Here is a 22698-nt window from a genome sequence, read left to right as displayed (position 1 = left end):
TTGGCGGTCAAGGAGTGTGTCGTGGTAGGGTTTTCTCCTTGGTGGAAACCCCAAGTCAGACTTAGTTCCCTTCTGCTGCTTTCGGTCACAAGTGGCTCCCTTTATCATTTGCTGATATATATGTGGGTGTGTGTTTAGGATGTGGTCCGATGAGACTGGCTTGGGAAGAGTATGGCTCTCTTTGTAAATTTTTTGTTTTTCTTTTGAAATACATTTATCACTCACAATTAGTGAGATTGGAAATAAAATTTCACTTCTAAATTAATGTTTACAAGTTTAATATACTTACATTGACTTAAAAGTATCATGCTTGATGAACTTGACATTCAAAGTTCCAAATCAATTGGAGAACCTTGATGCGTATAATGAAGAATTGGGAGGAAGTGTTCAAGATGAGGATGTGCCTCAATATTTTGAAGAATGATTCTCCCATGCATAATTGCGGTAATGCCATTAATCTCTATTGCACACACATAAAAATACGTACTATATTAATTTCCATGCGTCTCAAAAAAAATATCGGTGGAGTACGAAAAGTCTCTACCAAGTGGCATTGCTATGCTTCCACTATTCTCTTCAACTTTCTCAATCAACCAAGGATTTTTTAAAAGAGCTCAATCACATCTAAAAAATCATTCGTCTTGTAACTTGTTGGAACTTATTTGACAAAATGGTAGAAATTTTGATATTGCAAAATAAAAAGCTATAAATAGTAGAAAAGTGCAAAGTCTTATAGTTGAAGACCACAAAGTACTTTGATACATGTAATTAGACAAAAAAGAATTTTCTATTTTCTTTTGTAGTATTTTCCTCCTATGCATATTACATTGTTTTTGTCAAGCGTATGTACAAGCGCCTTTTGTGAAGCAATTAAAAGGCATCCAAAAACATAGCGGTAATGTGAGTATACCAAGTCTATGTGTTGATGGAAATAGCTAGACTTAGTAGCAATACAACAAGCAAGCTAATCCAAGTCGATCCCGTATTGTTGCTTCCTCCTGATGTTCCTATTGATTAAACAAGAGTTTGATATTAGATGGTGGAGAATAAGTTTTGGACAAATTCTCACAATAATTCCCATACTGTGAGTTACCTCAACATCATGAGCTTCTGTGAGGGAGGCACCGCATACCTAGCTAGGTACGATCGGGGGCAGAGGACCGCCGGCCCGCCCCTGCCCCAATCGTACCTAGCTAGGTATGCGGTGCCTCCCTCAGAGAAGCTCATGATGTTATACATTGTACCAAAAACACTGAAAAAGACTCTGTTTTCCTACGTGAGAAAATTTATAGATCCTCTTGTGGTGCAGAGAATTAGAAGTATGTTTTTCATCAAAACAAACAAAAATATGGCTATCATATTCTACACATATAAACAGGCAACCGGGTGACAAGGAAGGGGATGGCTCCGATTCAAAGCATACCTGGGAGCCCCGCAAGGCAGGAGAGGAGAGAGGCAGGGATGGTGGTATTGCAGGCCATGGCGTCTTCGTACAGAAGCAAGGGTTCGAACGATCCAGCGGCTGCAGCATCGCAGACGCAGCCTCCATCGGCGCTCAACAAATGCGCAAAGGCAGAGCAGCATTCGGCCTGGTCCTTGGTCTTGCACTGATCGATCACGTCCTGCGCATCATTTTCACACTGTCGGGCGGCGTCCCCCTGCGTACGATCACAGACGGTTATGGCCGCCATCGCCACTAGCATCACCACAAGCAGCTGCATTCTCATTCTGTTGCCGCTGTGATTTGTGGCTCGTCCTGGTCCTAACACTAATTGTAAACTGCATCGTCGCCCTTCTCATCTGTTCTTCTTTGTTTGTCGTTTTACGCGACGGGGTCCAAATGAAGCCGGCCTTCAAGTAAAGAACAAAGCCTGACTCCCATGTTCAAATGCATTGTAGGCCATACGATCGGGCAACCCGAATTTACAAGATTGCGTGACTCGAATTTACAAAATTGTCCCAAAATTTGCAAATTGGTTCATTTACATACATGGCATTGAAATGCCACATACTTCATTGAGCGCATGCAGATGTGATGGTTAGAGCATACGAGGGAGGTCATGGGTTCAAGGCTCAAGGTACGTTACAACCCAAATTTTACATGCCGGCCCAAATTTACCAGCTAATCCGAATCTACTTTTTCGCCTCAAATTTACTCAACGGCCCGAATTTATGAAAATGCTTTTGATGGCCCAAATGACCTCCGCCATCAATCCCATTTGAACATGGATAGAGCGGAGGCTAATGATGTCACCCTCTATAAGTGCCTAGACAAGAAGTTTGTAATCTCTCTTTCCTAATACATAATCAAGAGTTCATTTATAGTTTATTACCTTTTCTCTCTCTCTCTCTCTCTCTCTCTCTCTCTCTCTCTCTCACACACACACACACACACACACCCATACCATGACTGTTACACTCACTAATCCTCCATAACCCTACAACCGGTATCAAAGTTTGAACGAGATTCAATAATCTTAGTTAGTTAACATTAGTCATTTTCTCTCTAATAGCTCTTGCCAACTTCTATTTTTGTATCGAGTTACCTAGTGAAGGCATATTCTTTAATTGACCTCTTGAGCCGCTACCCATATAGTTTATTAGAGCTTAATTCGTGTTCTTGCTATTGCAAAATAGTATTCCTAAGAAGTTCTTTAATTGGGCAATTTTTAATATCTTCTCTCTTGCTAATTTATCATTAGCATCCCAATAAGCTCTTAATAAATCTCATATTTACACTCTTAGTTGAGCTATTGATAGCATCAAATTGATAGAACATGGTCAATTAGTGTGCACTTGAGTGCATTAATCAATTGAGTAGTCAATTAGGATAATTTTGCATCAACTAACCCAACCATACCTAATAAGGGGCCCTTATTAGGTATGGTTGGGTGGAGATGTGCATGTGTTAGTCCCTAGTCTCTCGCCTTGGTATCGGAGCTCAAGGAAGCAAAGCATCCATGAAGGAGGGGAGAAGAATGGAAAGTTATAAAGAGCCTTGTCCATGAAGGCGGCATGAATCTTCTCTCTCTCTCTCTCTCTCTCTCTCTCTCTCTCTCTCTCTCTCTCTCTCTCTCAAGTTGCACGCAGGAAGGGTCAAGTGACGCAAGAGTTCTCTCTCTTTCTTGAGCTCTCAAGGATGAGATAGCGCATACAGCCACGCTTAGGAGGACAAGGAGGAGCTGATTGATCACCACTACATCGCAAGGGGCCAGCCCTGTTGAATTTGTGTCAGGGAGGGGAAACTTTTTTGACACAGTCGCTTCCTCTCTCAAAGCTTGTACAGCGAGCAGGGGGAGCCCTTCTTCTTCCCCATGCTATCACCATTGCTTTAGTTCACAGATCGTTTTCTTTTTATTCACACTTAAGCGACCACCCAAGGCAAGGCCACCTTTTGAAAATTTATTTGGTCCAAGGACGCGTGCCCCCCCCCCCCCCCCCGCCCTCATTCCTAGGGTAAGACCGGGAAGGATAAGGGCCAGGACAAACATGCGGTGAAGGGGTGCTATGTTTGGACAATTAGGAGCCTATATATAGTGAGGCTGAGTGCAAAATTGCATGGTCCAATCCCCCTCTGGTCTTAGATTGGTGTCATAGCAAGGTGGAGCAGGAAGCCATGGAGGAGGGGAGAAGAGACATGGAGCTATGCATTCTTGTGTGTTCTCTCTTTCCCTCTCCTGCTCTTATCAAGGCCTCTCCCTCTCTCAAGGCCTCTCCCTCTCACTACCTCATTGACTTTTTCATAGCAAAATACTCACGCGAGAAATGGGGCTTGTATGGCTTGCACGAGGGATTTCGACATAAAGCAATGAGAAATGTCGCATGCACACAAATAAGTGGGAAATTTCCCGGCACAAAAGGGAGCATGGGTGGGCTTGATGGGTGCGCAACAGTGAGCAGCAAATTTTTTCGACTATGATGTGATGTGATTCAGCAACTACAGACGATGCCATCTCTCTGGCTATCTCTCGCATCTCTGTGCACTGCTGCCATGTTTTTTTTCCTCAGCTTTATGGTGGGTGCCCTAATTTGGGCACCCCCACCCAGTTAAGGGCGTTAACCCACGTCCAAAGTTTATCAACTTCGTTTGACAAGTTGATGCACGGCTCGACACTCCAACCGACACCAAGGGGAAAGAGGAAGCTCGCAAACCAAAACAAAACCGGGTGCCTAGCTTAGGAATTCAAAGCCTTACCAATCAAGCAAGGCATGCGAGAAACAGGATACACACCATGCAAGGCATGCGAGCATTAGAACCACAACAACTTGACAAGGAGTGGCATGGCCATCTATTTCATGCATGCAAGGCATGTTCCTTGCTCTCCTCGGCTCCAAGGTGGCCATCATGGAACTTAGTTCTCGGCGGCCCAAGGACTCAAGCGATAGCCAAGGCAAGACAGAGGACCATTCTGCCAAGGAAATTTTGGCAAAGACCCTTGGCAACGCTGCCTTGGCATGAATCAAAATTGACAAAGGTAAGATTGTTGAACTTGGTCTTTCTATATCGGCAAGGTGCTGCAGGCCGAGGATAAGCAGCCAAGTAAAAATTATTGATTTCTTCTGATTGAAATTTGTTGAATTAATATGAAGGGAAGGCACGTCGGCACGAGTTATTCACGAGGTATGAATTTGATTTTTATCTTTATTTTTGAGATTGTGCTCATTAGTTATGGCATGCAAAAGATGTGTGTGCACTCAAAGCACAAGCACGCCTTGTGACATTTAGCATAAGCACCACATATTTTCCGAATACATTGTTAGCAAAGACCAATGACTGTTTTGAAGACCAGAGTCAAGCACGGTTGAGTACGAAACAGTCTCGATCAAAAGCATGGCTTCTCTTGAATACCTTGATAGAGCATGCTCATCAGAGGTTAAATTTTGTTGCAAAGGCAAGGCCAAAGAGCAATGCTTTAAACTCTCAAGGAGATTGGCATAGCCTGTTTCTACCCTTGATGAAGGAGGCACAGGTGCTCGGCATGCCCCACCTTTTGCTCCAATTCTAAAAAGTCGGCAAGCATCATTTTCTTGCATTGGGCAACCCAGGTACGCTTTGCTTCTGCAATTATGGTAGATGTTTTTAAGCTTTTTATCTAGTATATTACTCAACAAGGTCAACAATCTCCACAGTTAATTTTCTTTTATGTGTGTCGAGTATGACAATGCCATAAGATGTCATCACGAGAGCAAGGCTCTGTATAAGGATACTCAAGAAACTGGTTGTTGCATTACATGCCTAGTATAACCAGTTGCATTACATCGGCTAGTATCTCTTTCATGTATCATCTTTGTGATGTTTAGCAAAGGAGTAAAGCAAGGCTCCGTATAACGATACTCAAGAAACTGGTTGTTGCATTACGTCGGCTAGTATCTCTTTCATATATCATCTTTGTGATGAGCGGAGGAGAAAAGCAAGGATTTTAGGAGCACATCTCCCTACATATATTTATGCATTGGGGCATGGTTAATCCAAAGCAATTATGGCTTGCCAGAGTGCATGTAAATTACGTACACAAAGTACACTTAAATCACATTCACGCCACAGGATGCTCCAACCTCTGATGCTAGGGGCGATGTTCACAAAAATTTAAATACCTTAAATATAAGTTTCAATTTTGAACTTATCCATTTTGCAGCATTTTCTACAATTTCAATTTGACAAGCAAACTTTTCTTCAGTCAAGCAGACTTTGACAGTTTGATGATATTTGATAGCTAAGATTCACACGCTATCTCTTTCAATATTGGGCAATCGCATGATTCTCAATAACATGTAAGATTCAGCAAGGCCAATTCTCTATGAAAATTCGACAAGGTCGATTCTCTTCTGATTTAATATGGGTGTCTATTAGCTAAGAGCAATTACACTCTAACGGACTTACTGTGAAGCAAGGCTTCTCTTCTGTGCCACAATATTATCCATTGACTTAGGATCAAGGATACTAGCACACAGGTTTGGGAATAAGAGGATATAAACTCACAGTTATGGTTTGCAATGACCAATTGTGATGTATCCATGCTAGTACGCATCGTGGAAGGCATGTATGGCATCTGCTCACATTGTGGAGACCATCATTGAAGCCAAGGGCTTCTCATACTATTTTTTATTATGCATGCATGGCATGTCAATATTGTGAACTCATTCCACCAAAGCATGGTTTTGGTCTTCTTTCCTTGAAAGTAGAACTGTGATGAGATCAAGTTGTGAACCTCAACATCTGGAGTGATTGTATATTAGTTGGTTCATATCCCTATAATTACCACTCTTAGAGATATGATCAGTGCTAAAAGTAAACAACAACTCTTTTTAAGTTGGAATCTTATTCACACCTGGATCTCAAAATAATCAAATCTCTCCACAAACATGAGAGAATGATTCCCACTCAATAGAAAATAGTCATACTAAATTCTCTTGGGTTTGTAACGAGTGATTACCTACTTAAAGGCTCTCTTTATCTATTCATGTCTTTCCATGAAGTATTTACATGATAGCCAGGCCATGCCTACTTGCTATCCATAGAAAGCATCATCTGTATTAGTAGCACTTTGAGCACAAAATTTTCCCATTGCTGTAGTCATATATAATGATCACAAGAAAGTATACCAACCTTAACTCTTTCTGATAGAGTAGCTGATATTCTAGCGGAAGGTCAGCATATGACATAGAGGGTGCTGGAGATATATGCATGTCTTTACCTAGAGGTGCATTGCTTACGCTAGAAAATGTACGTTATGTACCAGGACTCAGCCAGAGTCTCATTTCAGTACATCAGTTGCAGAGTATTGGACATTGTGTACTGCTTGGAGAGCGATCATTTCAAATGCATAGGGGATCACTGGTGATAGCCACAGGTTCTAAGAGTGGTCTGGTATACCCTTTGCATTTTTTTGACACGCGAGGCGATGTAGTCTCTGTGTATTTGCAGCCATGTTTAAAGCGAGGGACAAGACGTTTCTCTTTTGCGGATATGATGCATGGAGAGCAGGTTATGCATTTGTCTTGTGGCAACGTTTGCGCAGACAGTGGTATCTTTGGGGATGCACAACTTGGTCAATAATCAGTTGAGGTAACATTAGTTGAGCCAGAGAATGATGCATTGTTTATTATGCATCTGATATGTTTGAGAGTGACAGTGTTGTTCAGATAGCTGTGTGTCATTGCAGTGGTGTTGATTTTTTTTTTTTTGCAGTTATTCATGACGGATATCCCTTTGCCAGACAATGCTGACATATTGATGCATAGTCAGGTGGTTCTTGATGAGGATGCATATGGCACTAAGGTTGCTGATAGGGATAGGTTGGCACACATAGTGCATGTTTCATCGGCTTTCAGGTCTCTCGTGTCTGACCTTTTGGTCTCGAGACCTGATTTTGCTTATGTAGTTGATGCATTTACAGTGGGAGTTGTCAGTTGTACAATGATTGACATTGGCATTGTGCATTGTGGAGCCATGTAGGTTGTCACTTGATACTTGCACATCAAGAGTGTCATCGTGGCTCTAGCCCTAGTGGTCTGTATATTACATTTACACTAGAGCGGTTACAGATGCACTCACATGTCTGGAGTGAGCCCGTGGACATAGGTTGAGAGCCGTCTTCTCTCACCTCTTATATATACTATTTGTAGGCTAGTCTTCTCGCCACTTATTGGCACACAATCTTTAGTAAAAAAATGTTAGGTAAAGGCGGTGTGCCTCACGGTGCTTTGCTCGTTCCGCGGGCCAGTGTCTGTCCCGCTTACATTTATTTGCTTATTCTTTATACATACAAAGAATAAGAAGCTCCCACTCATTCTCACATTGTGCTCAAATAGTGAGATTTGGGAGTTCCACCCCACATCCCTGTGCCGTGCTCTCTCTCTCTCCCTCTCTTCTTTCTCCATCTTCATTGCATACACGTATGCCTTTCGATCCATTCCTTCACAATTTGAACTCAGGTGCTAACTTACTTGTCTAAGAGGTGAACCTCCCAAGGCCAAGAAGGACATACGGTCAAGGCGTGCTATGTTTGGATAGCTAGGAGCCTATATATAGCAAGGTTGGGTGGAGAATTGCATGGTCTAGTCTCCCTCTGGTCTTAGACCCCCTTCTAGCTTATGATGGATATGATGGAGAGCATGGAAATTTTAGTAAACATCGGTCAAGGGAGGCAAGCTTCATTGATATACTGTTGTAGAACTTTTGTCATTTTTGAGATTACAGAAATTTATTATATTATATCCCTTGTGCCAAGTACAACTTTGGTCACAAGTAATTATGTATGGCATGCATTTTCCACGGACAAGATGACCCAAAGTAAAAATACTAGATCTAGGAAAGTTGACCAAGTCCGTATGCATCATCATGCATAGATTGTTTTCACAAATCAAATTTCGTATCAAATTTAGCTTGTACAAGGACTCAAATTTGGCAAAGTGTGATCACTTGGATGCTTTATACAAGCAAACGATCTGCATCAATTGAACCTTTCTTGCGCGACGGAAAGTAAGTATCAAAGTAGAATTTTAAATTTTGCATTCAACTAAATTTTACATGTGGTACAGACATGAATATCTAAAAAAAATGCCAATACCCAAAGTTGGGCTACAAGGTCAGAGTTTATTCTAAGTTGTGACATGCAAAGGCAAGGACGATGGGCATGGTTTCAAGTTTTCAAGCAAAAGATCTTGCTCCAAGTGGTCAAAAATCATCGGCAGACAGTAAATAATATTGGTTGCAGTAAGATCAATTCATGCAAGGTCTATGGCTTGTAAGGCAAAGGTACTCGACATAAAGATACAGGCAAGGCATGTGGCTTGTGAGGCAAAGATACTCGGCATGGCCGACTATTTGTTACAGTTCATTAAGCTAGCAATAGTCTCTCTTTTTCTATCTTCGAGATTTGGATTTGTATTTTTGATAAGGTAGGGTTTCTAGGCAAAGTTTTTTTTGAGTTTAAGTCGCTCCAAACCATTGTACATAGTAAAGCACGGTTTCTACATATTGATAGCCGTCAGTATTGTTCATAGTGAGCCACGTCACACAAGAAAAATCGCCTAAACAGTATGGATATCCTCACCTTTTCAACGTAAATAGGCCTGTGAGAGCTAAGGGACTTTTCCCATATCTCCTTTAAAAACCCTCAACTAGCTAGTCACTGAACTAGTTGAGCCAAAAAAACAAATAAAGATAGAAAATAAAAAAATGTTATGATCCATTTGAGTGTAAATATTTCTTTTATATAGGACCTAAATATATTTATTTTTATAATAATTATTTTAAAATTTATTTAAATATTTTTATCTAGATGTGCGTTATTTACCTAAGTATACTATGTACATTAGCTCATCATTATCATCACAATTTTTCTTATCAATGTGCATACTTTTTATTATATAAATAAGTATTTGCATGCAAGCTTCTCTAAATCTTGATGTCAATTGACTCCGAAAAAAAATCACAAAAATATATTTCACTCAATCATGCCATTTTACTAAATTACCATTTTTCTACATGCATTTTTCTTTACTTCTTGTAAATAGTGTTACATTAAATAAACAAATCAAGCTTTTGTTATTAATTCTTTATATTTTTATATATTGTTTTTCTCATTTTATATTTATATACAGCTGACACTATTTTAGATTCCATGAACTGTTTATACACTAACCTTTTTTTTCCATCATATCCATATATAATATTTGTGAATAACCCTAACCTATGCATATTTTCAAATCCTCAAGAATCTATTAAGTCGTGCTCTTTTGGAGGATTATGCAAATTCAACAAAAGAGGGGCCACTAAAGACTTTTATAGAAGGAAAAACAAGTCTTTTGGTTGGATTTTTGACGTCCACCTCCACTCCGAATTTATGGAAGTGATCAAAATTAAAAAATTAGCTCACAAGCTGAATAATCACCTCAAATTTTTTCATAATTTTTAGAGCTGACATCAATCAGATATAATTTTTTGGTGCACTCTAACCTGCTCATCTTTTCTCCCTAGCCATCCTAGTCTTCTCTCACCTTCTTTTATACTTACACATACACACACACACACACACACACACACACACACACACACACACATATTTCTCTCTATCCATTTCTCAAAATTGCACCTTCCATGGTTTCTCTCACCCTCTTCACCATTAACCTCCTCTCTCACCTCATAGCTCTCATATAAACTCTACATGTGTATATACCATCTCTATGACTCTCTCTATTATCTCTAAATTACAATTTCTCCTTACGTCTTCTCTATATACATAAAATTCAGCATGTAAAACCATGATTAATCTCTGCTAATGGAAAATTCTCATCAACCAACATCGGCATTTTCATCGTGGTGATTCAACCTCTTGACAATGACAATGTAAGAAGAGAAGAAGAACAAGAGGATCGGAAGTCATTTTTTAGAACATATGCAAGTAAGTTCAAAACTTCTTCAAAGCTTCACCATCATAAGTATTCCCTCACTTCATTTACCCATCTTCCTTCAATCATCCACCTCATTCTACCCATTGTAAATATAGCATTAACATTTTAGTGATTACTAACACTAATCATAATCTACTAGTGCAAAATATCCATTGACCTAATCATAAAAGACATCTCACCTCCAGACATGTACATAGTAAAACTCTCTCTCTCTCTCTCTCTCTCTCTCCCCCGTTCCTTAACACTCTAGTTTCACTCTATCCACCATCAACAAATGTCTTTCTCTTGATTCCACATCCATGACTCAAGCAGACAAAGAAGGCCCAACAAGGTTGATTTTCTTCTACCAAGATGTCGGTATATCGGCAGGAGCAAATGTATGCTATGAGCACAAACACTTCATCTTGTCTGCTCTTTTTGATAAATTTATGTGAAGCAAGGCTTCAATGTTAGGCATATTGTATAGACGTTTCCAAAGTTTGGAATATGCTACCAGCATACGAACTTGGAGTAACTTTAAATCATGTCTAAACGCTTTTTCATTAGAGGTTGAACAAGGCCATGAGGGCATGTAGGGTACATCCAATAGCTTTAAATTTATCAACATACATGGCTATGAGCTAGATTCAAACGAAGGCAACTCGCCTTAGAGGGACAAACAAGTTAGACAATTTCAAGTTTTTCTTGTTTTTTATGTTATAACCTTTAATTTAAAGATTCTTTCCTTGTTGTGCAAAGCAATATGCTTTGACAGACTTAACCTAAAGCAAGTCTTCTACTCCGTGCCAAAGTACTACACATTGTCTTAGGATTAAGCGTGATCGCACACACATTTGGCGAATTGTAAGTATACGGATATAAGTTTATATTTTACGTTTAACAACGTCGAACTGTGATGTATCCATGCGAGTTAAAATTGTGTAAGGCACGTATGGCATCAATCCTTTAATCTGAGGATTGCATTGAGCTTCAATAGTCAGGAAGACAGAAGTACCTCTGGTCCTTCCAACGGAGTCCCGTAGAAAATGAAACGAAAAGTCTCTCTTTTACATTCCTCAAAATGAAACACTTTGAACATAAAAGTTGTTCATCTCGTCGTTTTCAGTAAGAACCGATGCCCATTTTTTAAGAAACCTTCTTTTTTCAAGTTATTTTAGATTCGGTCCTTCAAAGGTCCTTTTTTATTTTTAAAACCCGGGGGATTCACCATGGAAAACTTACCGCACCACGTAAGTGCAGGATAAGGGGGGTTTTTTATAAATTACATAAGCGTATAAGTTAGGGCCAGGCCCACAATAATTTATCTCCCAAGCCTAAAAATAAGGGAGAGGGTATCATATTTGGGGGGGCGGGGACCTGACCTGGGTTGATTACTTGTAATGATTGGTCACTGATGTGCATTAGAACTTGGACGAATTTAAGAAAAGAGAATTATCAAGTCACACATCAAATTTTACGTCAAGCCGGTCATAGATAAGGGCTGATATGAAGCAGGTCAAGGATTGATTTACACTAGCTTTGGATGGGTCAAAATTGGACGAGTAGCCATAGTGCAGGCTGATCGGACACATAGTTTGAAAGTCAAACTAAAACACATTGAGGACACATCTAGTTATCAATAGAAGTGGTTCCTAAGTACATTGCTAGTCACTATGCTACAAACTCTTTGACTAGTTTTACTTAATTAGATCATGTGAAACTTAAATTTTATATGTAAGATAGGGGTATGATAGTTTTCTTCATTGATTGTCGTATAGCGTAGAAAGGGGGGTCATATTCCCTAATATGAGTCATATATAAGAGTTTTATCAAAGTTGTTTACTCGCAGGTAGCGTCCCATTTTGTATGTAGAGTGAATCCCCCGGGTTTTAAAACTACGCCTTTTACCTTCTCTTTTGCATGGAAGGTTTGTGGACCACATTCTTTATCTCTATATATAGCTTTAGGTTTCATGTGTGCTTCATAACTTCTTGGCCCATTTCCACCTTTTGATTAGCCATGCTGCCCACTTTGGACACTTTTGTTATCCGATTCAAACTCTTTTAGACTCGAATATCTTGTTTTTGTTATGTAAAATACCAGTTGAATCCTTATCAAATTTCTTTGGCACTTATATAAAATATATTCTCCTTTGGAAACTCTTAAGTTTTAGAATAGAGTTCACTATCCATTTTACCTTATTAGCACTTTTACTATTTTTCATTTCCTCTCACTAGAATGGCCAATTCTAAAGAGAGAAAATCATTTTAGTAGACAAAACTTGAAATTTGGTAACAATTTCTTTTGTCTCCAAGTTTAAGATGGTCCTCTAAATTTAGGGATGCTAATTTTTCTCTCGGATTGGAATGTGTTATGTCACTAGTCATAATCCAAACGCCAATGGATGGTTGTTGGGATTTGCTACCTTACTTTCCACTTAAGACGATCATGAAACCCCATGATGTGTCAGTTTCTATGTGCCTATAAAAGAGGTTTTCAATCTCTCTTTACCAAGAGTTCCTTCAAGTTATTTACAAGGTGTTTATCTCTCGTTGATCTCACACACACACACACACACACACACACACTCACTCGCATGCAGTACTACACTCACTAATCCACCCTAACCATATATGCTCATTATATTTACCATGCAAATATAAATAAGTCTTACTGGTTAAAATATAATTTATAGAAATTTATGAAAGTTATATTAGAGGGAAGCTGTTTTTGAACATCTCACAAAGAAACCAAATGTAGATCCTTGCACGCCAAAAATATGATAGTAGATGATTAGCGAGTGTCTTATGCACCTCACACAACATTTTAAACATCATTCAGAACAAAAAAGCTAGCTTTTTTTATAACGTGCGTGATCTTTTGGGTTCAATATGCTAGCTTTCTAATTGAAAAGCTACCCAATTTGTCATAATACCCTAATGACTTTGAAAAAATGTATGGAATAAATCACATTATTCTTAGTGACACTTTATGTTTGATCTAGAGGATTTGATCGCCTAGAGTTGGGCTTTGTAAACCAACATGATAAGCACCATGGAAATTATTAAACTTAAGCACATGCCTCCAAAGTGGGAAAAACACAAGCGCACATAATTGATGCGTTGGAATGAAATGTCGCACTTTTGAAGATTGCAAACATTTCAAGCATTACAATGGTGGAGGTTGGCAATGTTGTTCTTACTCAAAACGAAAGGCTTCTTGTGTCTTGAGGGCAAAAGCTAATAGACCTTTCAAGAAAATTATGTTGGTTTGAGGATGAGGTGATACTAGTCTATCTATTAAACCCCAAAATACCATGTCTCTAAATAGTATAAATTTAAGAGAGCTTTAAAGGCCAATGATATTTTCAATCACAAAAATGTACTTGTCATGGAAAGAACATAAGGGAAAACGGCAAAGTTGGGAATGAAATCGATAGAAGAAGATATAGATCACGATTAGTGTTCGCATACCCCGGTTTGTACTGTAGACTTCGCAGTTGATATTGAGAAATCCTGATTATCATTTCATTAAGGTTTGATTTTCAAGGGAAAATTGATGGTATTTTAGTTATACAACCTGGTAAATACCTTAGAGTTTTGTATAAATTTCACATGTCTAGCTAGCTTCCCCTAAAACATAAATCCTTCAAGGAAAAAGACCAATACACAAAAGACCTATGTTGGAATCTACAAAGGGAAAGATTCAGCAAATAGCCAAGAACTTGACATGTCTTTGTAGAATAGAGAAGGGCAAAAAGAATTGAACACCGTTTCAACATAAGATTTCAATAAGACAAAGCAAATCCCATGATAGGCAAATGTAGGATTTAGAGATACCTTAGTTCACACTGAAATTTAGAAAATGAATTCCACGCGAAACAAGGTAGAAATGTGAAAAAATGATTCCTCAAATCTCTGAAGATATAAAAAAGCAAGAATGGCACTAGAGAAGCATGAAGATAAATGAGAAACTTAAATATTAAAGGGTTCTAGTTTGACACTATAATCTTAGTAGAGAAAACTACATTTCTTGAAAATTTCTTTGCTGTAAGATCTCACAAGTGTGACTTCTGTTGGTGCAAGAACAAAGAAGTCATACATACAAAGCCATGAATATATGTCTCAACCAATTTAGAGCCATGCTCTATTGTAATAGCTTTCTCTTGAGATTTGTCCTATGATATTAGAACTTTTCTTCTTCTTCTTCGTCTTGTCTCTTTCAACCTTTCACTTAGGTACATATCAATGAATCCCTTAAGAGAGAGAGAGAGAGAGAGAGAGAGAGAGAGAGAGAGATTAGCAAGCTCTCAATATATACCTGTCACTAGTTAAAAGGTTATGGCGTAAACACAAGTGAGCCATTCATGATTGGAAAGTGCATAATTTATAGTTTCTTGATTCATTAACAAATGAGCTCCTTACATAGGAGTAGGAAGAGGTATCTTGCTTACATCATCAGTGAGGTGCGAGATCATTCAAATCAGCCCAAGAGGAGAGTATCAAGTGCGAAAACTCTTGTACACCTTTTTGAGGTTGTTTTTGACCTATGTATTTGGCTTCATATTATGTCTAGAAAGGTCCATGGGTCATGTATACATATATGGGCATCATTTGGGATATGTAATCATGTGAGCTTAGGGAGAGTCTCCACAAGCGATGTGGACTATCACGCACCCTAACATGCCTCCTCGTGAATGAAATATGTAGCACCCAAAAGACGTCCTCCCCAAAGAATTTTCAATTGGGTGTAGGACCAAGGACCAAGTCCTCCTCTCTAGAGAATTGTCAATTGGATGTAGAATCAAAATGTGCACCTCCCCCAGAGAATGGTAGGCAGCTATACGTGGTAGGTCAAATAAATGTGGTGCTTTCAAAAGATTGTGTATGTGGCCCCGATGTCCGAAGGCCATGTGTGTTGTTGATGCCATGTTCAAGTCCGCAAAGTTGCTTGTCGATGTCGTTGTCGCATTTTGTTTCATCTTCATGTCGTACAAAAGCCTTTTGTGTTTGACCTCGTTGTTTGTATCATCTTCTTTGATTTTCTTTGTCGTCAATATTTGTTGATGCCTCAAGCGTAAAGGAGCTCGAATTGTGCTCGTGTGTGTGGTAGTGTGCAAATGCCTTGGTAGGCATTACATACACGTCATTCATACTCGCACGAGAAAGGTCTGTTAAGTATGGAGCCTGATTTACCCCTTGTAACTTTTTGTGGTAAAAACGCACATATATAAAGCTCCCATTATGAGGAAAAGCCATTGTGCGTGAAGCAAAATCACTCGTCAAAAACCAAAATTTTCACAACCGTCGGAATATTCTTTTTCGCCATAATATTATAGTCGAACGCCGATCGAAAAGTGGTCGGAAAACGACCGATCGGTTGGCCGGTTGATCGGTGGCCGATGGTCGAAAGTCAATGACTAGTGATCAGTGGTCAGAAGTCAATGGCCGGTGGCCGGTGGCCGAATTCAATGGCCGTTGGTCAAATTCAAATGCGGACTTGTCTTCTCAAGGACAGCCACACATGGACGCATTGAAGGGTCCGATTTGGACTTAATTACACAAGGGCAGCTACACATGGCTGTCTCTCATAAGAGAGAGAAACCCTTTGACCTATAAAAGGAAGCCATTTTTACACACATTTCACAATGTGAAGTTGATGCAACAAGGTAGGTGTGAGGTGGTGAGAGTGAAACAAGGCGGGAGCTCTATTAAGGGTATAATCCCTTTGTAACCTACTTTTTGTTTGAAGTACTAAAGCCATTAAGTGGTTGTTTTTCCATGGATGTAACCCACATTGGGTGAACCACGTATATCGTGTGTACTCTCTCTCTCTCTCTCTCTCTCTCTCTCTCTCTCTCCTTTATAATCTCTTGTGGTGAAAATTATCTCTCTCCATTAAGTAATCTACTCAATTATCTACTTAGCTACGTCATATTTCCTAACAACTGTTATCAAAGCAAGGTTTTCTCGTAGCTAAATTATCTCAAGGAAAGGATTCTTTGAATTGAGTGGGAGTAATAGCGGAGGAAGGAAAGCTGAAGATCAAGAAGTTCAACGGCAAAAACTATCAACATTGGAAGATGCAGATTGGAGACTATCTCTACCAGAAGGACCTCTATTTGCCACTAGGCGATCTTGCAAAGAAGCCCGTAACGATGATAAATGAAGCATGGATTGTCCTTGATCGAAAGGCACTGGGAACAATCCGGTTAATCTTGGCATCAACGGTGACCTTCAACGTTTTGGAGATGAAGACCATGGAGGACTTAATGAAGTCACTTGACGACTTCTACGAGAAACCATCGGCATCCAATAAGATATTTCTCATGAAGCGTTTATTCAATCTAAAGATGGCAGAGAATGGTTCAATTGCAGAACACCTAAATGACTTTAACACAAATATAAATCAACTTCGATCGGTGAAAATCAATTTCGATGACGAAGTACAAGCTCTCATTATACTATCATCTATACTAGATAGTTGGGACAGCCTTGTGATGGCTGTAAGCAATTCTACCTCTGACACAAATGCGTTTGATGATGTTGTCGGTGTTCTCCTAAGCGAGGAAATGCGAAGGAGAAGCACAGGAGGATCATCAAGTGCTACACTTTCAGTGGAAACAAGAGGAAGACCTAAGGAGAGATTCAAAAACCAAAAGGATCGTTATCGCTCAAGATGGAGCAAGTCACGCACAAAGTAAGTTCTTAAATATTGGAACTGCGGCAAGAAGGGCCACGTCAAGAAAGATTGTTGGTCCAAGAAGGAGTCGAAGTCTCACAACAAGCCAACATCGCAGGCCAATGTGGCAGGTAAAGTAGAACAAAATGCTCTAATTCTCTCATTAGACAAGGTGTCTAATTCCTGGATAGTAGATTCCGACGCTTCATTCCATGCGACACCACACAAGCAACATTTCCAAGATTACACCAAAGGTAATTTTGGGTATGTATACTTGGGACACGATGAAGCTTGTGAAACTATCGGCAAAGGCACATTTTGTGTCAAAATTGCTAACGAAAATAAATGGAAGCTTAAAGATGTAGGCATGTTCCTTCTCTTCGCAAAAATTTGATCTCTACAGGTCACAACATTGCATTGCATTCAGAAGCAAACGGTGGAAGATCTCAAAGAAATCTTTGGTGGTTGCCAAGGGAGAAAAGATCGGTGGAAGATCTCAAAGGGATCTTTGGTGGTTGCCAAGGGAGAAAAGATCGGTACGCTTTACTTGTGTACTGTTAACATGCAATCTTCAACTTGTGCAATAGCTACGGAAGTCGACAGTGCAGTGTGGCACTATCGACTTGGACATATGAGTGTCAAAGGAATGCAAATCCTTCAAACAAAGAAGCTTCTACCAGGTTTGAAACAAGTGGACTTAGAGTTCTGTGAAGATTGTGTTTATGGTAAACAAAATAGCATAAAATTTCAAAATTCTGGAAATGAAAGAAAAAATAAAAAACTTGAGTTGGTTCATTCTGACGTTTCGAGTCCTGCAATTACACCATCACTTAGTGGCTCATTGTATTATGTAACATTCACAGATGATGCGACTAAGAAAACATGGGTTTATGTCATGAAAAATAAATCCGATGTGTTTTCTATATTTCAAAGGTGGAAAGCCTTTGTGAAGAATGAAACGGGTATCAAGGTTAAATGCCTCAGATCCGACAATGAAGGTGAATATTGCAGCCAAACTCAGTATTTCATTCAAGGACAAAGCACATTGAGGTGAGATATCACTTCATACGCACTCTTTTGGAAGAGGGACAGCTAAAGCTAAGAAAGGTGCATACAAGTGAAAATCCTGCGGACATGTTTACAAAGGTTGTCAGCAAGGAGAAGTTCAGCTTTTGCTCATCTTCAATCGGCATTCAAAGATAAGAAGCCAAGATGGAAAGTAGTCACAGGTTTGGCTTGAAAATCAGTCTCCAAGTGGGAGATTGTTAAGTATGGAGCTTGATTTATCCCTTATAATTTTTGTGGTAAAAACGCACATTTGTAAAGCCCCCGTTATGCGGAGAAGCCATCGTGTATTAAGAATAATCACTCGCCAAAAACCAAAATTTTCACGGTCCATCGAAATATTCTTTTTCGACGAAATATAATGGCCGGACGGCGATCGAAAAGTAGTCGAAAACGATCGGTCGATTGACCGTTGGCCGGTGGTCGGTGGTCGAAAATCAATGGCCGGTGGCCGATGACTGAATTCAAAAACGGACTTGTCTTCTCAGGAACGGCCACACATGGGCGGATTGGAGGGTCCAATTTGGACTTATCTACACAAGGAAGGCTACACATGGCTGCCTCTCATTAGAGAGGACAGCCCTTTTGGTCTATAAAAGGAAGCCATTTCTACACACATTTCACGGTGTGAAATTGATGCAACAAGGTGGGTGTGAAGTGGTGAGAGTGAAGCAAGGCGAGAGCTCTATTAAAGGTATAATCCCTTTGTAACCTACTTCTTGTTTGAAGTACTAAAGCAATTAAGTGGTTTCTTTTCCGTGGATGTAGCCCACACATTGAGTGAGCCACGTATATCGTGTGTACTCTCTCTCTCTCTCTCTCTCTCTCTCTAATCTCTTGTGTGAAAATTATCTCTCTCCATTAAGTAATCTACTCAATTATCTACTTAGCTACGTCATATTTCCTAACAAGGTCTTACCATCTAAATGATGGTAGTGTCTAGTCCTCTTATATCAAGCATATGCGCTAGAGCATGGATGTGTATTTACATTTCATTTAGTGCTTTAGAGCTTGAACATGTGCAAGGAGCTGTCTTACCAAGTTGCTTGGAGGTGTCTAAACGCCTTTTATCTTTGTAATAATGGATTACAATATACATTCTACAAAGGATCTTTTGCATAATGAAATCCTTGCACAATGAGCTCTTGAGGAGCTTGTTCCTGATGTAGAGTCACTGTTGCGGCGTGGGAAAGAACCCCTAAGTAGGAGTGGTTGAAGGGATTTGGCCTAAGGTAGCCAATGTTTTGTGGAAAAACACACTTAGGGAGTCCTAGTAGACTAGCCAAAAAGAAGCAGTCGTGGGAAAGTCCTCCTATAAGAAATAAAGAAAAACAAGTTGCAGGTGCCGAGGTCGAGAAGCAAATTGAAGGAGTGTGTGGACATGCGAGGACAATAAGCTTGGAGCAAGCGGTGGTGCACGATAGTGTGCAGCAAGAGCATACGAGGCTTGACATCGTTGTGGCATGCAAGTGAGGGAGCTCTTGGATGAAGCAGTGCCAAAGAAATTGAGTTTACATGCACTTTGTTACAAGCTAGCCAGAAGCAAAGGGCTTTGGTGTGACGGTTAATGCTTGAGGATCTCGCGCTCGATGTCGAGGGTTTGGTTTCTCTGTGCACTTGCGATGTCTTCTTTTAAAAAACAAAAGGCGTGTGTGATAGCAAACTAGCGAGTCCGTGGCTCTCACCGCAGGGCTTTGAACCTAATACTTTTGGAAACCAAGTCTCTATAAATAGAGTGCTAGCCATTTGAGCAAATGAGCTCCATGTGCGAGTCTTCGAAAATAGACAATTTAAAGTCAAACAAAGCATGGCTCCAATAGGCGCACACACCCCCAATTTTAGAAAAGGGATTAAGATCTCTAATCAAACTTAATTTTAGAGGTTATAGGCTGGTCAAAGAGCTCTTTTCATGGGCTTTGTACTTTTGACACACACAAATGAGGGGCTTTCAATTTGAATCGATTATTATGAAAAAGAAGCTTGAAAAAAAGGGAGACAAATAAACCTAATTTACTCACACTAATCACACTCTCATAAACCAAAAAGGGTAGTGACCAATTGGTCTTTCCAAATACTTACCCAAGCTTGGTTATGAGCTTATGACTAGGATTTTTTTTAGAGGAGAGAGAAGGGAAAAGTGAATGATGATCAAAGTGTGTGGGTACACTAGATCTAGCATAGAGATAGAGAGTAGGTTAGGTAATTAGGAGATGCTAATTACACCATAAGCTTTGATACCACATGAAAGCTTAGGGAAGAAGCTAGTAAGAGGGCAGTAGAGAAGCAAAGGAGCAAGGTTAGCATTTAGGGAAACTTGAGTGATGGCAATGCCACCCTCATGTCACCCAAGATGACAACTCAAGCAAGACGAAGGAACCGATATACATAATCAACTATTTGTTAGCATTGCACCCGTTTCAGAAAAAAGTTGGGTGCTAATAGAGTCAATTCCAAAAAAGGTCAAAACTCTCTCTCTCTCTCTCTCTCTCTCTCTCTCAACCTAGGGCTATATTATTGAGAACAAGTAAGAGCCGGGTCGCACTCAGGGGCAGTGGGAGCAGTGGGGAGAGTGGATTCTCCATATTTGGTATCTCCTACAATGAAGGCAAGGAAGTCAAACCCAAATGCTAGCGCTACTAGCCCTTTGAAAAAGGGGGGCTAAGCTATTTTTCTAGATGCAAACTAACCAGGGTGACTGTCGGAGATGGGTGACCAATGAAGCAGCAATCTCTAGCTCCACTTTTCAGCAGGTTTTTCGTAACCTTTGTGGAGAGTATGTGGGTGCAACCAAGATTTCATTAATCCGCGGTTAACCCTGCTGATGCTGGGGCGACTCTGCTCTAAACTCATGGGTTGCTAACAAACGCCGTTTACCAAGGAATTACGGAATAAAGCCCGTGAAACTATGAATATCAAGGAGGCATGTGAGAAGAGTGCAAAATGAAGCGATGCACTTTTCTCTCTCTCTCTCTCTCTCTCTCTCTCTCTCTCTCTCTCTCAAGCACACTCATACTGCCCTTGAAATCCAAGAATAATAATGTCTCTCTCACATGGTGCTGATTTCTCTAAATGTTCCATACAGAGAATGCACCTGCTCGACATGATATGCCTGAGCCCTCTCAGAACCCTAGCTAAAAACAGGGTCCATCCACATGATATGCCTAGGCCCTCTCAAAACCCTTGCTAAAAATACCATCCACACACATGACTTTTCAACTAGTGTAGAAGGGATGTAGAAGGGCGTACCGAGGCAGCTGGAGACAGAGGAAGGGACGCTGCTGTTGCACTGTCTGGCACCTTCGGAGATGAGGTTGGGGTCGAGCGCCCCCGCGGACACCGCCTTACATACACATGCGGAGTCGCCAGCCAGAATGTTGTTAAAGGCAGTGCAGCATCTGGTCGCATCGTCTGTGTTGCATTCGTCGACCAAGAACTGCGCATCATTCTCACACTTTTGGGCGTCAAATTCCGCCTCGCAGCTCATCATCACCATCAACATCATCATGCAGCCCATCAGCACCACACCCACCACTCGTTGCACCTGCATGCTCGCCATGGATACTGCCTTCTCGTCGGCGTATGGCGCCATTTCATATATACACACATTTCCCACTACATTGGACAAGCCGCCTACACTGTTTTGGGCATTGGATCCTCCGTCCTTTTGAAACATATCCTCTCCCATGGAACTGAACTTCTAGGTAATAGCGTGCTCGCTAGACAAAACCGGTAGACTAATAGCGTGCTCACTAGACAAAACCGGTAGACTATGCAAGCAATGCTTAGCGCGCTCTCTCTTATTGTGCACACATGCACCTGTGCCGGTGACTGGCCGATTGAACGTGAACGAGCACCCTCTATGGAGAGTGTGCACACATGCTGCAAGTCCAACCCTCTTCGAGATGCAAGTGAACGCCATATGTCGCATTGTCTTGTGTCACAACAAATACGGCCTCTTCCCTCCACCAAAACGGCTCTCCACAGGGGATGATCCTTTAGGCTTCTCGCTTGACATTGCAGTGGTGCCGGTGAGAGAAACTGTAGCTAAGTGTAGGGGCATGGTGGAGCTTTGGTAGGCCTATGGCACTTTTGCATCAGAAGCGTTGCCTTGCATATTCTCTCTCTCTCTCTCTCTCTCTCTCTCTCTCTCTCTCTCTCTCTAAGGTTTTTGAAAAAAATGACTCTTGATGCACAATGTGTGTGTGTGTGTGTGTGTGTGTGAGAGAGAGATAGAGAGAGAGAGAGAGCATCTTACTAAGGTTTTTGAAATAAATGACTCTCTTGATGCACAATGTGTGTGTGTGTGTGTGTGTAGAGAGAGAGAGAGAGAGAGAGAGAGAGAGAGAGAGAGAGACGCACAAAGGCCAAGAATTGAACCTCTCGAGATGGGATCGAAGGCAAATAATTGAGAGCATGAATCTCAAGAAAATTACACGTCAAATAAAAAGTTCACATGGTCCCCCCTCTCTCGGGTTTGAACCCGAGACCTGCATGTGGTAGCCCAATGCCCTATGTACATGCCCATGTGCCTTTTGATATCCCCAATGGCTAATAAAA

General features: G+C 40.5%; 1 protein-coding gene across 2 annotated transcripts; it reads right to left on the bottom strand.

Annotated features, from left to right (window-relative positions):
- Positions 1-835: 835 nt before the first annotated feature.
- Positions 836-21814, bottom strand: LOC147420013 (uncharacterized). Of its 2 annotated transcripts, none has more exons than XM_086504992.1 (2): positions 21388-21814; positions 836-1007 (listed from the first exon to the last, which is right to left on the bottom strand). In XM_086504992.1, exons 1-2 carry the CDS (start codon positions 21812-21814, stop codon positions 916-918), a joined length of 519 nt encoding a protein of 172 aa, XP_086361118.1. In that variant the 3' UTR covers positions 836-915. The 2 variants fall into 2 exon arrangements, with proteins under 2 accessions (XP_086361118.1, XP_086361119.1); XM_086504993.1 differs by lacking the exon at positions 21388-21814 and adding an exon at positions 1424-2150.
- Between the last annotated feature and the right edge of the window lie 884 nt (positions 21815-22698).

This window comes from Adiantum capillus-veneris, chromosome 28, assembly GCF_014529385.1.
Source record: "Adiantum capillus-veneris isolate H3 chromosome 28, ASM1452938v2, whole genome shotgun sequence".
Classification (NCBI taxonomy): Eukaryota; Viridiplantae; Streptophyta; class Polypodiopsida; order Polypodiales; family Pteridaceae; genus Adiantum; species Adiantum capillus-veneris.
The sequence above is the reverse complement of the archived record's forward strand: the minus strand, read 5'-3'. Positions and strand labels throughout refer to the sequence as shown.

What these genes read in the sequence shown, in the direction of transcription:
- LOC147420013 (XM_086504992.1), bottom strand. Translation starts at nt 21,814, where the DNA reads ATGTTTCAAAAGGACGGAGGATCCAATGCCCAAAACAGTGTAGGCGGC. An exon ending in CTCTGTCTCCAGCTGCCTCG is followed by an intron (nt 1,008 to 21,387) that starts GTACGCCCTTCT and finishes TTTAATCAATAG; the next exon opens with GAACATCAGGAGGAAGCAAC.